Source organism: Vipera ursinii (assembly GCF_947247035.1).
Source record: "Vipera ursinii genome assembly, chromosome: 4".
Classification (NCBI taxonomy): Eukaryota; Metazoa; Chordata; class Lepidosauria; order Squamata; family Viperidae; genus Vipera; species Vipera ursinii.
This window is the reverse complement of record NC_139514.1, coordinates 56,747,175-56,764,574: the sequence shown is the minus strand read 5'-3', so window position 1 is coordinate 56,764,574 and position 17,400 is coordinate 56,747,175. Positions and strand designations below refer to the sequence as shown.

Here is a 17,400-nt window from a genome sequence, read left to right as displayed (position 1 = left end):
AGACTTTCCTCCTTTCTTTTCCGGGTCAAAAAAAAAACCGGTTTCCATAGCAACTGGAGGCTTCTTGGTTTTAACCTTTCGCGGACGAGACGGCTTGTAAAGCTGTAAATCTGCGGAGACTCGAGCTCTGAAGCGGGAGAGTCCGGGTGCCCGTTGACCGGAAGAAGGAGGAGGGGGGGTTGTGTGTGTGTGTGTGTGTGTGTGTGTGAGAGAGAGAGAGAGAGAGAGAGAGGATGTTTTATTTTTTTTATTTTAATCCCATTTATATCCCGCCCTTCTCCGAAGACTCAGGGCGGCTTACAATTCTAAAGCACAAATCAATGTGCTTAGCAATAGCCTTCATTCTATGTATATGCCTGCTTATTATTAGGGCTTTAGCCCCCCCCCAAGCAGCATTATTACAAAGTCAGCTTAATTGCCCCCAACAATCTGGGTCCTCATTTTACCTACCTCGGAAGGATGGAAGGCTGAGTCAACCTTGAGCCTGGTGGGACTCGAACCTGCACTAATTGCAGGCAGCTGGTGTTACTTAAGGAGGCATTAGCCCACTGCTCCACCAAGGCTTGTATTGTAGTTCAGATTCAGTAATTGCTCTGCTCAGGGCTTTTTTTTGTCATAGAACGCTCAGAACCGAGTTCCGGCACCTTTTTTGGATGGAACCTTGTAGGGTAGGCAAGGCGGGTTTTATGACGTGGAATTAACCAGTGGAACAACCTGCCTCCAGAAGCGGTGAATGCTCCAACACTGGAAGTTTTTAAGAAGAGACTGGACAGCCATTTGCCTGAAATGGCATAGGGTTTCCTGCCTGAGCAGGGGGTTGGGCTAGATGACCTCCAAGGTCCCTTCCAACTTATTATTATTAATTTTTTTTTTTTACAAAAAAAGCACTGGCTCTGTTGCATATATTGGCCAGAAAAAGATTTACAAGACGTTTAAACTGCCAGATGTGTGCATTGTTTCTTAGGAGCAAGCCCTCGATTAGAGACTCGCACAGGATCGGACTCTTCCGATTCGTACGTGGCCATAAAATTTGGATTGTGGTTTTAGATATGGCAAACAGTTGCCCAGAGTTCCACACTTCACACCCTCCACACGCATTTTGGCATAATTTCAGTACATAGAAAAAGGAAACCTAAGGAAAACATGTTGTTAGGGCGGAAGCCAGCTGCACCTATATGCAGGTAGTCCTCAACTTACTGCCACAATTGAGCCCAAATTTCTGTTGCTAAGCAAGTCAGTTAAGTGAATTTTGCCCCATTTTACGACCTTTCTTGCCGTAGTTGTGAAGCGAAATACTGAAGTTTGTCAAGTTAGTAGTGAATCTGGCTTCCCCGTTGACCTTGATTGTCAGAAGGCCGCAGGTCATCACATGACCCTGGGACACTGCAACCACCATAAATCTGAGTCAGTTACCAATCATCTGAATTTTAACCATGTGACTGTGGGGCTGCTATAACGGTCTTAAGTGTGAAAAACAGTCGTAAGTCACTTTTCCCAGTGCCGTTGTAACTTTGGTCACTAAGTGAACTGTTTGATTACCTGTATTTGTGTTCTGACATCTGGGACAGCCTTTTAGTAGGTAAACCTTCAAATTATCTGAACACTCAGATGGTATGTCACTATTACTCTGGGACAATAAAGAGGAAAATGATGGCAGTCTGTGTGATGCCTTAGATCAGGCATGTCAAACTGCCGGCTAGATGCATCACGACAAAACCGCGCCTTCCCCATTGCCGGCAACGGGGGGAAAGTTGTGATACGTCGCGCGACGTGACGTGACACCGCAAGTTTGACATGCCTGCCTTAGATAAATATGTTGATCATTATCATAAAAAGAAAGCTTATAAAAATTGTGCAGGTCCAGTATGTAGAAATATAGCCCTACCACACATACAACCAAAAGTATGGATTCAGTATATGAACACCTTTGTCATAAAAAGGGAACTGCTAAAACTCACATGAAACAATCAACAAAACCTCAAAGGAATAAAATCCCCAAAGGAAGAAGAAAACAATAACACATTATCCTAGAGCCAGATTGGCGTAGTGGTTACGGCACTGGGCTAGAAAGCTGGAGAATTATGAGTTTTAGTCCCACCTTAGCCATGAAAAACAGCTGGGTGACTGAACCAGTCACTCGAATGTAAATGCAATAACCTTAAGGCTAAAATGTTTCAATATGGGAGAAAGTGTAGAAAAAGAACACAAATTTTATTTTAGGAGTGGATACAAATTCTGTACCATCTTCCTGGCTGCTCTGAAACTATTTAGCTACAATACCTTCTGTTATGTATGCAGGCACCTGCATAGCAACAGCCACCAGGGGGCGTTGGCCTGAACGGTTTTGGAGGGAAACCCAGTTTTCGGCGGGAAACCTAGGGCCAACCCCATTGACTGTCCGCTTACCTGGCTAGGTATTTAAGGAGGCCAGGTAACTCTCATTCCCAGTACGCTACACCCTTGCAATAAAGAGCTGAACACGTACTCCGGCTGGCGTCACTTCCTTGCGCCGGACCCACTACACAACAGTGGCAACGAAGGTGGGATTGCTGCCGACAAGGAGCTGAAGTCACTTGGGGAGCGCACCGGACGCTGAAGGAAGGAGGAATCTTCCTCCCAACGCGACCAACAGCCAACCGGACCATGCCGGTCACCGCATCCACGACTCAAGACCCGAAACTAACGCGATGGCAAGGGCCGGACAACCCCGTGAATTCGACACCCGCCACCCCGAGACATGGGCCCAGTACCTGGCTCACGCCGAACTGTACATGCGCTTCAACCAGATCTCGGAGGACGGCGCGAAGGCGGCAGCCCTGCTCTGCATTGGGGGACCTGCACTCCTAGAGATCGCTGCGAACCTGTTTGCCCCAGAAGCCATCAATACCGTCGCGTACCAGGACCTCGTGGCCAAGCTCAACGCCAACTTCCGCCCCCAGCGTTCCAAAGTGGCTGCGAAGTCACAGTTCGAAAAAAGGGACCAGCGCCTCGAGTCCGGTGCCAAATTCCTCGCCGCCCTACGAGAAGCCGCCATCGCCTGCAAGTTTTTGAACTTGGAGGAGCACCTACGGGACCGGCTGATCTGCGGCCTATGAGACAGGCAGCTGCAAGAGCGCCTGTTCGAAAGAGAGGAGGTTTTGCTCCAGGAAGCTGAAGACGCCATCCTGGCCCACGAAGCGGCCTGCGGGGCCGTCCAAGCAGTCCAGGAGAACCAGACCGGCAGCCAGGCGGCCAGCATCCACCAACAGGTCACCACAGCCGAGGACGAGCAGAGCATCGACCTCCTCCAGCAGAAATCAACCCCCGACCAGCGAGTCAGACGCCCAGACAAGCCCAGGCCTCCTAGCAACGCCACCAACCATCAGAAGTGCGCAGGGTGTGGTGGGAACCATGTGCGCAGCCTCTGTAAGTTCCGGTCGGCCACGTGTCGGGCCTGCAAGAAAACTGGCCACATAGCCGCAGTCTGTCGTAGCTGCCACCCTTGAGAGGAGATCCACGAGCTGCAACCGGAGGAATCGCCGTTCGAAGGTACTGAGGCCCCGACCAAAACGCGAATTGGCTATGTTGAGAGCCGGCTGGCCATTAACCACATGGGTAGCCGCCGGCTGCTCAAACCCAAAATTAGATTAATCCGCTTGCAAGGCGTTCCTTGCAGCATGGAGCTTGACTCCAGATCAGCGGTCTCAATCATTTCGGACGAGACCCTTAACTATATTAATAGCCAGAGCAAGCAGCAGATTAAATTACGGCCTACAAATTTAACCCTGACCGATTTTCAGAATTCGATGGTCAAGGTAAAGGGGGAGGCCACTGTTTCGGTGGGGTTTAAGGGTTGCGAAGAGCACCTGGAGGTTGTAGTGGTAGAGGGCCGGAGAGCCAGCCTGGTGGGTTTAGACTGGTTTGAGGCCCTGGGAATCACAGTCTCTGGGATCCACCGGATCCAGGGAGACTCCGTCGAGGCAGTCTGCAAGGAGTTTGCAGACATCTTCGACGGAATGCTGGGCAGGTACACAGGGCCCCCCATCTCATTCAAGCTTAACTCGAACGTTCCCATTAGGGTCCAGCCGCGGCGAGTCCCCTTTGCGCTCAAACACAAAATCGAGTGTGAACTGGATAAGCTGGTGGCCCAGGGAATCTTAGAGCCCGTAGATGGGGGGGAGTGGGAAACCCCAATCGTCACCCCCCTCAAATCCAATGGGGAAATAAGGATCTGCGCCGACTACAAATGCTCGGTGAACCGCGCCCTGAACCCGCACACTTACCCAGTCCCCACGGTCAGCCACGTTCTCGCTTCCCTCCAAGGCGGCGCCATCTTTGCAAGGCTCGATCTTGCGCAGGCGTACCAGCAATTCACAGTTACTAGGGCAACAGCTGACATTCAGACTATAGTAACACACAGGGGAGCGTTCTGGGTGAACAGGCTGCAGTTTGGGGTCAGCATTGCTCCTGGCATCTTCCAGGAAGTTATGGAGAAGACACTCAGGGGCATCCCAGGAGTCTGCCCCTATTTTGATGACATCCTAATTGCAGGAGCATCAGCAGAAGAGCTGGCAGGTAGGCTTAGGGAGGTGCTGTCCAGGCTGCGCACAGCTGACCTCAAACTTAAGAGGGAGAAATGCAGCATAGGTGTTTCCTCCACAGAATTCTTGGGATTCAGGGCAGATGCCAGGGGAATCCACCCCACAGAGTCCAAGGTAAGGGCCATCAAACTAGCACCCACACCCAAGAACAAGGCAGAGCTACAGGCATTCCTGGGTCTGCTAAATTTCTACATACATTCCTCCCACACAAGGCAGCCATTGCAGAGCCACTTCACAGGTTACTGGATAAAAAGGCAGCATGGGCCTGGACTTCCGTCCACGAGCAAAGCTTTAGAGCATTAAAGGCACTACTGTCTGACAAGTCCACAGTAACACACTTCATAGAAACAAAGCCCATATGCATTGCGTGCGATGCATCCCCTTATGGCATGGGCGCTGTTCTCAGTCACCTAGAGCCTAATGGGGCTCAAATCCCCATCGCCTACTATTCAAGGACGCTGTCTGGAGCAGAAAGGAACTACACCCAAATTGACAGGGAAGCCCTGGCAATCGTGGCAGGAATTAAAAAGTTCCACGATTATCTGTATGGCAGGGAGTTCACTGTTTTCACAGACCACAAACCACTCCTGGGCCTGTTCACAACAGACAGGCAGACGTCCCAAATTCTGTCCCCCAGAATGCTCCGGTGGTCCATCTTCCTTGCAGCTTACAATTGCAAGCTGGTGCACAAGCCAGGAAAGGAGATGGGCCACGCAGACGGTTTAAGTAGGCTTCCCCTCGATACAACTGAACCAGACCCGGCACCAGCAACACAGATCCTAGCTTTGCAGGAATTGCCAGAATGCCCAGTTCATGCCAAGGACATTGCCAGCAACACAGCCACAGACAACATCATGAGCAGGGTACAATCATGGGTTTGTACAGGGTGGCAGGACAAGTCCCCGGGGCCTGAGTTCCAGGCCTATTTCGCCAGGCGTCACGAGCTCTCCACACACAGGGGTTGCCTCCTCTGGGGTAGCAGGGTCATCATTCCCACCGCAGTCTATTGGAATCCTTACACGAGGGACACCCAGGGGTGGTTCAGATGAAGGCACTGGCCAGAAGCTACCTCTGGTGGCCGGGGTTGGACAAGGACATTGAGGAACGGGTCAAGGCCTGTTACACGTGCCAGAGATCCAGGCCAGAAATGCCACGCGCACCAGTACATACGTGGGAGGCCACACACACACCCTGGTCCCGCATCCACATTGACTATGCAGGGCCATTTCAGGACAACTGTTCTTAGTAGTAGTGGACAGCCACTCCAAGTGGCTGGAGGTAGTCCCTGTCCCCAATATGACCTCGGCTAGGACAGTCCAGATGCTCAGAGCTCCCTTTGCCACACACAGCCTCCACGACATAATAGTGTCTGATAACGGGCCTCAGTTTACCGCTACTGATTTCCAGGCGTTCTTGAAGGCGAACTGGATTAGACATGCCACCTCCGTGCCCTTTCATCCATCGACCAACGGGCAAGCTGAACGGATGGTAAGGACGACCAAGGACGCACTCCGTCGCATCATCAGCGGGGACTGGCATCACAGACTGGCAAAATTTCTACTTGCCCAACACACTACACCGTACGTTGCTACCGGGAAGAGCCCAGCAGAACTGCGATGGGGACGGCGTCTCATCACCAAGCTGGACCGTTTACACCCAGACCGAGTAGCAGCTGAGACGGATAGGCCACCATCACCATCAGCAGCAGCTGCAGCCGCACACAGAGTTCTCAACGTGGGGGACCTGGTCTGGGCGAGGAACTATGGGGCAGGACATCCATGGATTCTGGGGACAGTGGTTGAGAAAACTGGGCCCCTCTCTTACATCGTGGGGGTGGAGGGGGACAGACACATAAGGTGACACATCGACCAGCTCAGAGGAAGGGTCCCTGAGTGCACCACACACGCCCAACAGGAGAGCCACACCCCAGGAGAGGTCAGCCCAGCCGGAAACAACACAGAACAGGAACCAGAGGAGGAGGGCCTCCTGAACCCAGCGCTGCTCAACCCAGCAGAGGCCTCACGAACCAGCTGTCCAAGCCCAGGGCCAAGCCACACCCAGATGGTCCACCCGGCCCCACAGGACACCTGCCTACCTGGCGGACTATGTGTGCAAGTGATCACCCTACAGTTGCCTTGCATTGACACACAGTGTATATAGTTATGTAGCTAGTTGCAAAATTGTTCTATAGTTGTTATGTGGTTCTTCTCTAAGGGGGGAGGGGTGTTATGTATGCAGGCACCTGCATAGCAACAGCCACCAGGGGGTGTTGGCCTGAACGGTTTTGGTGGGAAACCCAGTTTTCAGCAGGAAACCTAGGGCCAACCCCATTGGCTGTCCGCTTACCTGGCTAGGTATTTAAGGAGGCCAGGTAACCCTCATTCCCAGTACGCTACCCACTTCCAATAAAGAGCTGAACACGTACTCTGGCTGGCGTCTCTTCCTTGCGTCGGACCCACTACACACCTTCTTTTCCTATGTTACAACAAACACAAATTTTTAGGTGCATTTGTCCATGTGTCTGGGGAATGTATCTAAATAAAGGAAGGAAATGATTCTATTTTCCTGAATTTCATGATTCTCAATGCCATTCACTGCAAAAAGGAAAAATGAAGCAGCGTAGCATATCTACTTTGTGTGTAATGCCTTACAGATGCTGCACTGGGAATTCTAAATTTAATATTTGCTTGCCAAATCTCTAAAGCATAAATATAGTTCTATGTAAAAGTTTAGATTCATTAAAACATCCAGTGACCAGAAGTACCTACATGCTAATTGATGCAACTCAAATGACTGCTTTATATATACAACTGCTTTCCAGTTGCCTTTTAGAAAAGCACCTTTGGGACAACCATGACCTGGATGATTGAGAATCTCCATAGACTGCTTTATAACTTATAAAAATAAGAAATAAGAATCAGAAATTATTTAATACAGGATTCATGCACTATTTATGTTTATAGCAACATGATGTTTTCTGTCAAACTCCATCTGGAAAAGAAATTAACTGGGAGATAACACATTTAACCAATAGAAAAGCTTAGATCAACTTAGAATGGTAGAGTCTTTTAATATCCAGTCATCTGAAACAAGATACAGCAAATGGTAAACCTACCCACCCTTGCCTGTTATGGAAAGCTAAGAAGAATTAGAACAAAATAATGTTGAATATATACCAAAGTTTGGAATCTGATTAACAGGTTGTATGGGGGTTCTAATATTAAGAAGTTGGAAATGTGATATTCCAGAAGTTTTTAAGATTAAAGATTGTTTTGTTAATTGTGTGTGCTAAGAACGAGCAGTGAAATGGCATGATATAATATGACTCATCCCTGGTATATAATTGGATGGGAGACAACCTTTTCATACCAGGGCTGAAGGCTAGATTGGGAAGTCAAATCAACACTTCGGTTGTCAAGAAAACAAAATAGTTCTGTCCATGAAGTCAACCAAGAGTCAAGCTCAATTCATGGTTGGCTTTAGTTTTTCATGTGAAACAAAGGAACATATACACAAATGTTGAGAATCAGAACAACTTGCTTAAAATATTCAAGATTTTTATTCACTTTATCCAGTAGTTTGTTTTAACAGTTTATTCCCTATTTTTCATGGCACTGCTTTAAAACAGAATAAAACTGAATAATGTTTGTGGATATTTTTTCCTATTTGCTTTTCTACATTGACATTACACCTATAGTGTAAAATTGTACAGAGTTGCAATTAGGAAATGCTACAAATGTCATTTAAATTCAACAATTTCCATAGGAGTTAATTTTTCCAATCACAAATCTGTGAAAATCATCAAAATTCTACTCCTTTAACCCATCTGCATGTATTTACAGGCTTGAAAGTTATCTACAAATATGATAATTTGTCTTTTTTTTCAGATGCATATATTGCAAATTGAATCAATTATTTACAAAAAGCAATCTTTTCCTTCTATACATATGTTATCACCTCAGTAGTGATTAAAATACACTTCTGGTGTATTTTAGTGAAGTCATTTCAATATGAACATGAAAACTTTATGCTGCTCTGAAGCTACAACAAACGTAAGCTTTCTATATTAATTGCTAATAAAACCTTGCCTTTGGATTTTTTCACAATAAATCAGGTTATTCATTATGTCCAAAATATACTTTTATACTCAAATTTGTTTGAAAGACAATCTCTAGTTTAAAAAATTATATAAACAAAAAACTCGTGTATACATATGTTCATTGTGTAATCTCGTTAATTCTTATAAGGAAATGACCAAGATTTAAAGAAATTATTGTCAAAAAGATGTTTGCATTTTTTAAAAAATAAACCAAATGGCAAAGAGACAGTCAACCTTTCAATGGAAATTTCATCAGGGAAGTTTCTACAAAGGAAAAAAAACTGAACATACAAAACAGCTATTGACAAATTAGCAGAAATGTGGTATCTCATTTCCTCTAAAAATAAAGTTCAATTACTCTGAATGTAGGCAAAGTAATCAAGAATAGATACACAATTTTGGAACACATGCACACACTATACAACTTAATAAAGGAATTTTGATTTTAATTTTATTTTGCCCCCTATATCTGGAATTATCATTGTTTTTGAATGTGATGGAGGCTAATTACTAAGAGGCTACATATACGCACTAATAATGGAACTCTGTAAGCCAATAATTGATATGAGCAGCAGCTAAGATAATTACAGTGAAATTTAGAGAAATGTTTATATACAAAAATACATTGTTTCTAAGAACTGGAAAAAGTTCTACATATTAAACTTATTTACAAGCTTTGATTTTCACACCGATAAAAACACATTTATTTTGTCCTTGATTTCTGGAACAAATTATACACAGACAAATACATCAGATTATTTTAGACATTTCAAAATAATCATTTATACAATAGATTTACAACTAAAAAGTAATCCGTTGGTGTAAATGTAGTTTTTGTTGCACCACAAATTCAAACTAGGACCTTAAATTCATCTATAACCAGATTGCAAAAACAATTAAGGCTCCCTGCAGCTCTTGCCTCTTCTGCTTACAGTATAGTATGGAAGCTTGTGTGTATATAAATACACACCTGCCCTTCTACTATATATTTATATATATATATGGCTCTGCAGTCCGTAATAAGTTAACTGTAACAGGAAAAGAAACAAACTTTGGTTTTAAAAATATCAAGTGAAATATCCAACAAAATCAATTTAGTAAGACCCAATATATTAACATCTAATCACTTAAGTATTACTTTTGAGGACAATCTTAGACCAGTTTTTGTGTCTTCACTCCAAACTTAATGAATTGTGTTTAATTTTTAACTTAACCCCTTTTGTGCCACTTTACTACTTGCATCAAGGTGTACATGCATATATGTATATGTGTCTCTGCATATTATCCCATGTGTTGACAAAATGGTTCTCTATATGGTACAAATTCAAGAGCATCAGCAGACTGATTAATCTGTTATGTTCCAAGGCACAGAAGAAGTTAAGTCTTCAAGAAATAAATATATATCTCTATATCTCTATATATTCACATGTATTATTTAAAATCTTGTAGATAGTTATGGGTTTAAGAATCACTCTATTACACAGAAATTTGGAAAAGTACCCTGGTCCAGGAAATCAGACAATCATGTGACTAGAAAGGCACACACTTTAGTATTTAATTGCCACACTGCAAGACTTACACTGTATGTCAACCTGAAATATTATTTGAGCAGGAACCTAATTATTGAAGCTGCTCAAATTATCAATTTGCAGTAAGCTGCTTTTATTTCATCAGCAGAATGACGGAGGGAAAAAAAATCCCAGAATTCATTTTACACAAAGAAAAGGGCAATATAAACTAGCAGTTACAAGCATCACTGTACATTTAAATTGATACAACTGTCTACGGTTTCCAGGGCCAGTCAGGGCTAAGTTGTCATAGGCCTATTAGTGTTAAAATGCCTCAATGATGATCTATCAGGTTATGAGCTCTTAAAGTGCATTTGTATTCAAGTCTCGTGCATATTTCTACACATCTACAGAGAAACGTCATGTGACATTGACTTCCAAAATGTGATCATCTTTGCTGGGAATGACAAGGATTTGCATGCCAGAGCTGGAGTTGAAGACCTGTCCAGCACAAAATGATTGGAGCCGGGGCATGGGCAAACCTTTGTGTTCTGCACTGGTTGTTGAATGTATGCTGCCTCTGCTTTTTATGCTACTGTTGTCAGCTTGATCATCCACATTTTTATCCACAGAGAGATTATCATTTTCAATCCAGCTATCTGTAAAAACCAAAAAATGTGAAGCTCTATTACACATCCATCTACACATTGTTGATTATAATTAGTTTGCTTGCACTCGTTATCAACTAAAATGATCAGAGATTATTTATGAATGCATTTAAAGTAGTATATTAACATAAGAAGAAAATCCGACAAATTTATGACATCAGTTTCACTGGAAAGAGATAGCCTGAAAAAAACCAGCATCCCAACTAAGGAAGATGATCTCCTAAGTAAAGGAGTTCCTGAGAAGAAAAGAGCTATCTGCTATAACACAATTTTGTGTTTCTTTTTTTAACTTAACATGAAGGCAACGTATACATATGCTTAATAAAATATCAAAATAAATTTTTTATAAGATTCAGGCCATTTACTGGAACTTTCAGTGCAGAAAGAATAATTAGATCAGTATTTCCCAACCGTGGCAATTTCCAGGTGTGTGTTCTTCAAATCCCAGAATTCCACTACCAGCACAGACATAGATGAAAAATCTGGAACCTGAAGCCCTAGTACTAGAAGATGTCAAGATTGGAAAACACTGGATTAAATCATTACTCAGAATTTTACCAGCAAAAGGTATATTAACCATTGGCAGCATTCGAAGAAGTAATTATTCTTCAACTATATGTCATCAGAACAATGGGCTCTATAAGGAACAAGATATAATACCTTAGAAATGATTATTGATTATGATTATTGAAGTCTCGAAAGCCTACTATTTTTAGATATTTTTTAGCTGGGTCGTTGTTTCATAGATATTTCCTTACCAGATTCCTCTGACTTCACCAAAGACAAGAGTTTCTAATGTTCTGCCTTCACTGGAAAAGTTCTTAAAAATTCAGGGAGACATTTAGAGATGTACTTGCCTTGAAAAGAGCTCAGTGCCATTTGTACTGTCATAAACCATTTTATTGTAATTTTTGTGTCATAAAATGATTTATAAAATTTGCCAAATTTCAATTCCATTCTGCAAGTTAGCCTATTTGAAGTACCTTGATACAAAAATTGTTGCCCTATAATGCACTGTTTTGTCCAGTTAATATTTTTGTTCATGTTAAATTTAGCATTTTTTTAAAGAACTGGAACATCCACATAAATATCTAACGAAATTAGCCCAAAATACATGTTTTCAACCATGAAGAATTTTGATAGTATAATGCTTTGAGGGAAGAACTCTATAGAAAAAGGATATTCTATAATTTTATATTAGCAGTTTCTCACATGACTTAAATATACACATTCTTACCAGCATCAAGCTGCATAAAGTGAGCAGAGTGATGAGGGAGATATTTAAATAGTTTAACATCAGGAAAAGGAAGGTATCCAGCAAAGAGTGGCATTACTTCCATATGCACTTTATGGGTTGCTTGAACTGCTACTGGCATAGATATTACCCCTGAGCTCTTTCCACAGACTGCCCAGTTACTACTGTCATCCACAACTAAAATAAAGAGAAAAAGCAACTATTACTTCAACTGGTATGGTATCAAAATGTAACACTGGATAACATCCCGTAAGGCAACCTTTTGTAGATTGGTATCACCTGGTGCTTAAATTTACAGATTTAACATGCTTCTAAAAGAAACAATCTTGGAATTATAACATTTACAAAATCTAATTTTCAAGCATCCCTGCTTGTTAAGACAGTAGTAGAACAGATGTTTCTACCAGTGGTGGGATTCAAGTATGTGAACAACTGGTTCTCTGTGTGGATGCCGCTTCCAGAAGTCCATTCTAAGCCTGGGCAATAAAAAATTAGCTACCAGTTCTGCCAAAGCGGTGCAAAGTGGCGGAATCCAACCACTGATTTCTACCATGTAAATATCATCTCTATGGAAAAATAATTCTGTTACAAAGTTTAGGATTATGATTCTATTAGTACTTTTTAAGGAATCAACTTGACTGCATTTATAAGATTCTTCTCTAAACATTTTCACTTTTCTGTTTGCAGTGACGACAACAATCTGATGTAACAAATAACGTGCTGAGTTAGAAGTTGTAAGACCTTGGTTCTAGTTTTTCCTCAACCCTGAGAACTCACGGAGCAAGTTTGCTCTCTCTCAGCTCAGTTCAATGCCACCTCACAGGGTTGCTATTCATGGGACCAACAGAATGACTGATCACTGTGTACACTGTCCCTAGTTCTTGTACAAAAGGCAGGATAGAAATCTAATAAATACATAATAATCTGAGATATCAAAAGAAAAGTGCTTGTTTTGACAGATGACACTAACATTATGGCTCAGTAGGTTATCAACAAATAAATAACCAAACTAAGTCTCGAGCAATATATATTTACTAACCTTCATACATCAGTTTGGTTGTACAGTATCCGTCACTTTCTGTTAATGCTTCATCTTTATCCACATCCAGGAGGTCTAAAAGACGGGTAACTGACACTTCCAATGAACAGAGCGAGCCTGTTTTACAATATTCTGCCCCCAATGGGGGAGAAATCTCAGCTTTCACATTATACAATGTCTGGCAGGAGTACAATAATATTTATGGTCAATATACAAGAGATAACGTTTCATACCGTTCAAACTGATGAGAAGAGATAATCCATTTTTCTGATTGGATAGAAGACCCTAATCACCGAGCTTCTACAAACACAGCATCGGGGTGGGGTGGGGGGGAATCCCATACAAGTCAATTTCTTATATTTAAAACTGACATTTATAAAAATTACTACTGCTGCAATAACATCAAACATTTTGCTAGCAACCGCTTTGTAACTCATCTTTGGTATCCCAAATGCAAAACCTTAACGGTGATTGCCATAGACAGATGATAAGTTCTTTGAACAATGATTATATAAAACGCTTTATTGTAATCATGTATAGATTTGCACCATAAGCAGAAAATTCAATGATAATACTGTACTAGAAAGCCTCACAAGACTATCACAATTAAATATATATCCTTTTTGATGCTGCAGTTTTAAACTGTCACTTGCCATACAAAGACAGAAATGGGGCAAATATAAAATACAAACCAATACATGATGTCCAATACTGCAGCAGAAAAATAGCATCTCCTACACCAATTTCAATGCAATTTGTCGTTACTTATTGCATCCTACTGGTATTACAACAAGATACAACTTACAAAAAAGTTTTCCAGCTGGAATTCATAAGTGTACGGCTTCAGAGAAAATGAGTGATCCTCAGAGAGTGCAGAACAAAAGTTCATTGAAAATATGCACTGCAATGATGGGGGAAGCTCTTTTGTCCACTTCAGTTCCCAGACAAAAAATATTGCTTGTTTACTGTAGATGTGCTGAGAAAGAATTTTTAATGAATATTACATTAGAACTGTGTTGAATAGCAACTGGCGAAAACTGAAATATTTTTAAATAAAGAAAGCAATTATGAGTTCATTTATGTATTTTCAGAACTAATGGCTTAACTTAGAAACAGTTAATGTTGGTCGGTTAGGGGAGAGATGTATACTGACGGTAGATTACCTCACGTAGTAGTTTCAGGTAGATCTTAAATAAGAGCAGGGGGAAAGATCAGAATGCTGAGAAAGTCTTGTCTAGGACAAGACCTCTCCCGCTCAACAGCACTAGTTGGAACTGGCCTCAAAAGGAGAAAGAGTACCATTACAATACTGTGCCTCCCACTCCTAACCCTTCCCTCTGCCAAACTAGTCCAAAAGGATGTCGTGATTAATGGTATTGAAGGCCACTGAAAGATCAAAGAGGGCTGGCTGGGATGAATGCATTTACCTTTATCTAGTCCAGCCAAACATCATCCACAAAATCAATGCCATCTCAGTATTATATCCAGGTCTGGAACCCAAGTGAAAGCCGATAATCTGATTCCTCCAGAGCACTTTCTCAACAACTTTCCCTACTGTCCAACAGGATTGGATCCAGAAACGGTTTCTTAACAAGATGGGCACTGCCTCTCTAAGAGCTACAGAGACTATCCCTTCCCTCAAGTGTGCATATAGCATCATCTTGATCCAACTACACATTTCATGGAAGGCCTTAACCCAACAAGCGGACACAGATCTAGTACACGACTGGTCATACTTAAAGCTTAAGTACCCTATCGAATTCCTCAGAAGTAACAGGCTCAAACTCTTCCCAGTTACTACAGTTACTTCTTTTTATTATAACTATTCTGCAGAAATATAATCAAATGTTTTGCATGCTCCTTAGTTATCAATACATTCTATATTACAACACGATTTACACAATAGTCTTGCTGTAGCCAATGAAGCAAAACTTTCATTCTCTTTCTATTATTAGCTATCTGAACTCATGGTTCTCTAACTTTTCTGATGTTGGCTGTCCATTTTTTTCTATTTCTATTTCTTTTTTACAAGCTCTTAAGCAAAAACTTTGCTAGTATCAGGAATTAATGCAAAGGTTTAGAAATTTACACATTCTTTTTTTAGTATAATTTATACGTGCCAATCTTTCCCAGTCTCTAGGGCAGACAATTTTGTTCTTTATTTGTTGAAAAAGTGCAACTAGCATTAGCCTTTTAATTTCTTCTTGTCCTAAATATTTAAGAAGTTCAATGGATGGAAAATAAATGTATTAATAGAAAACTGCAATTCAAATTATCAGAAACAAGTTTTCAACTATTACTAGTCAAATAAAAGAACTTGTCCACAATACTTTGTCAAAACTCCATCTCTATTGCTGCTTTCAACGGCTTCTTCAATAATCACAGTAGCATTTACAGTAAGATTATTGAAAAAACAGCAGCCCAAACTGAAGCTAATAGTCTCTCCATAAAGGTGCATTAGATGAGATAAGAGACTCTTGAGATTCCATTTGTTCTTCCCAAATCCTTTTCAGGCATTACAATAAAATTATAGCTGTCATAATCATTTTTAAAATAAATACTTGATTTTTTTGAAGCCACATATATGAAGATATTTATAACTTTTAAGATGTATAACAAAATGAGTGAAATTGAATTGTAGTTCAAATCTACGTTTTATATTATTACAAGAAATACATGTGAAATAATTACCTGTTCAGCTGTAGGATTTAGAGCTTGAAGACTTAAATCTTTGTAAATGTCAGAACTTTTGAGATTATTGTCAAAGAATAGAAAACAGATTTCTGACATGTTCTGCACACAAACTTGTATATATTTCCTAAAATAAGAAAAAAGTAACTATTACAAGGAGTTATTGCTATATAGTTTCTCTCTCTCTCTCTCTCTCTCTCTCTCTCTCTCTCTCTCTCTCTCTCTCTCTCTCTCTCTCTCTCTCTCTCTGTGTGTGTGTGTGTGTGTGTGTGTGTGTGCACGGACACACATCTTTGCAGCAGAATTAACCAAATGAAAATAGTTTTAAAAAATGAGAAAACATGCCAATCTACATTAGATTATAGTCACTAAGTCTAAATGATGTTTTAAGCAAAGGTCTCGTTAGAATGGTAAATACAATTGACAGTGCAATTCTATACATATCTACTTAAAAGAGTCAAACTGAATTCAACATAGCTTTCTCCCAAGGTTTGAGGTTACAGCTTAAATCATAAAAGGACACAAGGGCAGCTTGAGGTTAAAAAGTATTTTCAAACCTTCCTGCTCATTCAAACTACCTAACTCATAGTTTTGATAAGAATAGCTTTTATGATGGAATAGAAAATGAGAATTTTGAGTAGATTACCTTGTGCCTGCTGATAATAAGGAATGCTTGGCTTTAAAAGGTACACTGAAGGTAAGTGAAATAATAGTGGAGTAAATTGACCATGGACAATCAATGGTTACCTATATGAAACATATAATAAAATCATCTGATATATTGCTTAAAATTTCTGTTTAAATACAAATAGTTTTGTATTTGTTTTTTTTCAATTTTGGGCATGGAAGAATAAGTGAAAAGCATAGCATAGAGTAGCGTAGCATAGCACCTCCCATCCCATCCCATCCAATCCATTGCAATCCAAAATCCTGGATTTATTTATTACAGATTTATTGTCTTGCAATTCTTTCATCTCTGCATCAAATGCACAAGACAACTATTTTAAAGCAAGCTAGTTGGAATAGCAAGCTTAAAAGTTTATTCAGGCTTTCTCAGGAATTGATGTTTATATATTTAACAAAAAATAATGCAAAACAATACAGAAACATTGTAAGATTAGCAAAACATCCTCAGGGATCAAAAAAGCTGTGCAGCAGACTATTAATGCAGTAGTATTTGCCAGTTTGAAATATAATAATGACATCTGAATTTCATTTTTAGTTAATTTAAATATTAATCTTTATTCATAATTTCTTACCTTTTGGTCAATTGTAGTCATGCTATTGTAAGATGTCTCTTTCTCTTTGCCTTTTTTCCTGCGCTCTTTACTTGATAGATTTTCATTTTCCATCATACATATTGGGACTGATGGCGAGTATAAAACTTCAAGTTCAAAGGTAATCACATGGTAAGCAGGAACCATTGGTAAACCGATGCTTGTGATTTTTTCAGATGACCGAACAGCTAATGATGCTTCTGATACCTTTTCTGCAAATGTATGAAATATAAATTAGAGACTATAATTTATATCTGAATTAACTAACTATTCAGCTTGTAAC

General features: G+C 41.0%; 1 protein-coding gene across 1 annotated transcript in view; it reads right to left on the bottom strand.

Moving 5' to 3' along the window:
* Nucleotides 1-8,120: 8,120 nt before the first annotated feature.
* The window catches only part of TRAPPC10 (trafficking protein particle complex subunit 10), a 53,965-nt gene continuing 44,685 nt past the window's right edge, over nucleotides 8,121-17,400 (bottom strand). The window contains exons 17-23 of the mRNA XM_083362454.1: nucleotides 17,100-17,329; nucleotides 16,487-16,587; nucleotides 15,841-15,967; nucleotides 13,955-14,125; nucleotides 13,150-13,327; nucleotides 12,093-12,287; nucleotides 8,121-10,846 (exon numbers count right to left, since the gene is read on the bottom strand). Of these exons, the coding sequence (XP_083218580.1) occupies nucleotides 10,608-10,846; nucleotides 12,093-12,287; nucleotides 13,150-13,327; nucleotides 13,955-14,125; nucleotides 15,841-15,967; nucleotides 16,487-16,587; nucleotides 17,100-17,329 (1,241 nt within the window). The 3' untranslated portion in view covers nucleotides 8,121-10,607. The remainder of the gene's footprint in view (nucleotides 10,847-12,092; nucleotides 12,288-13,149; nucleotides 13,328-13,954; nucleotides 14,126-15,840; nucleotides 15,968-16,486; nucleotides 16,588-17,099; nucleotides 17,330-17,400) is intronic.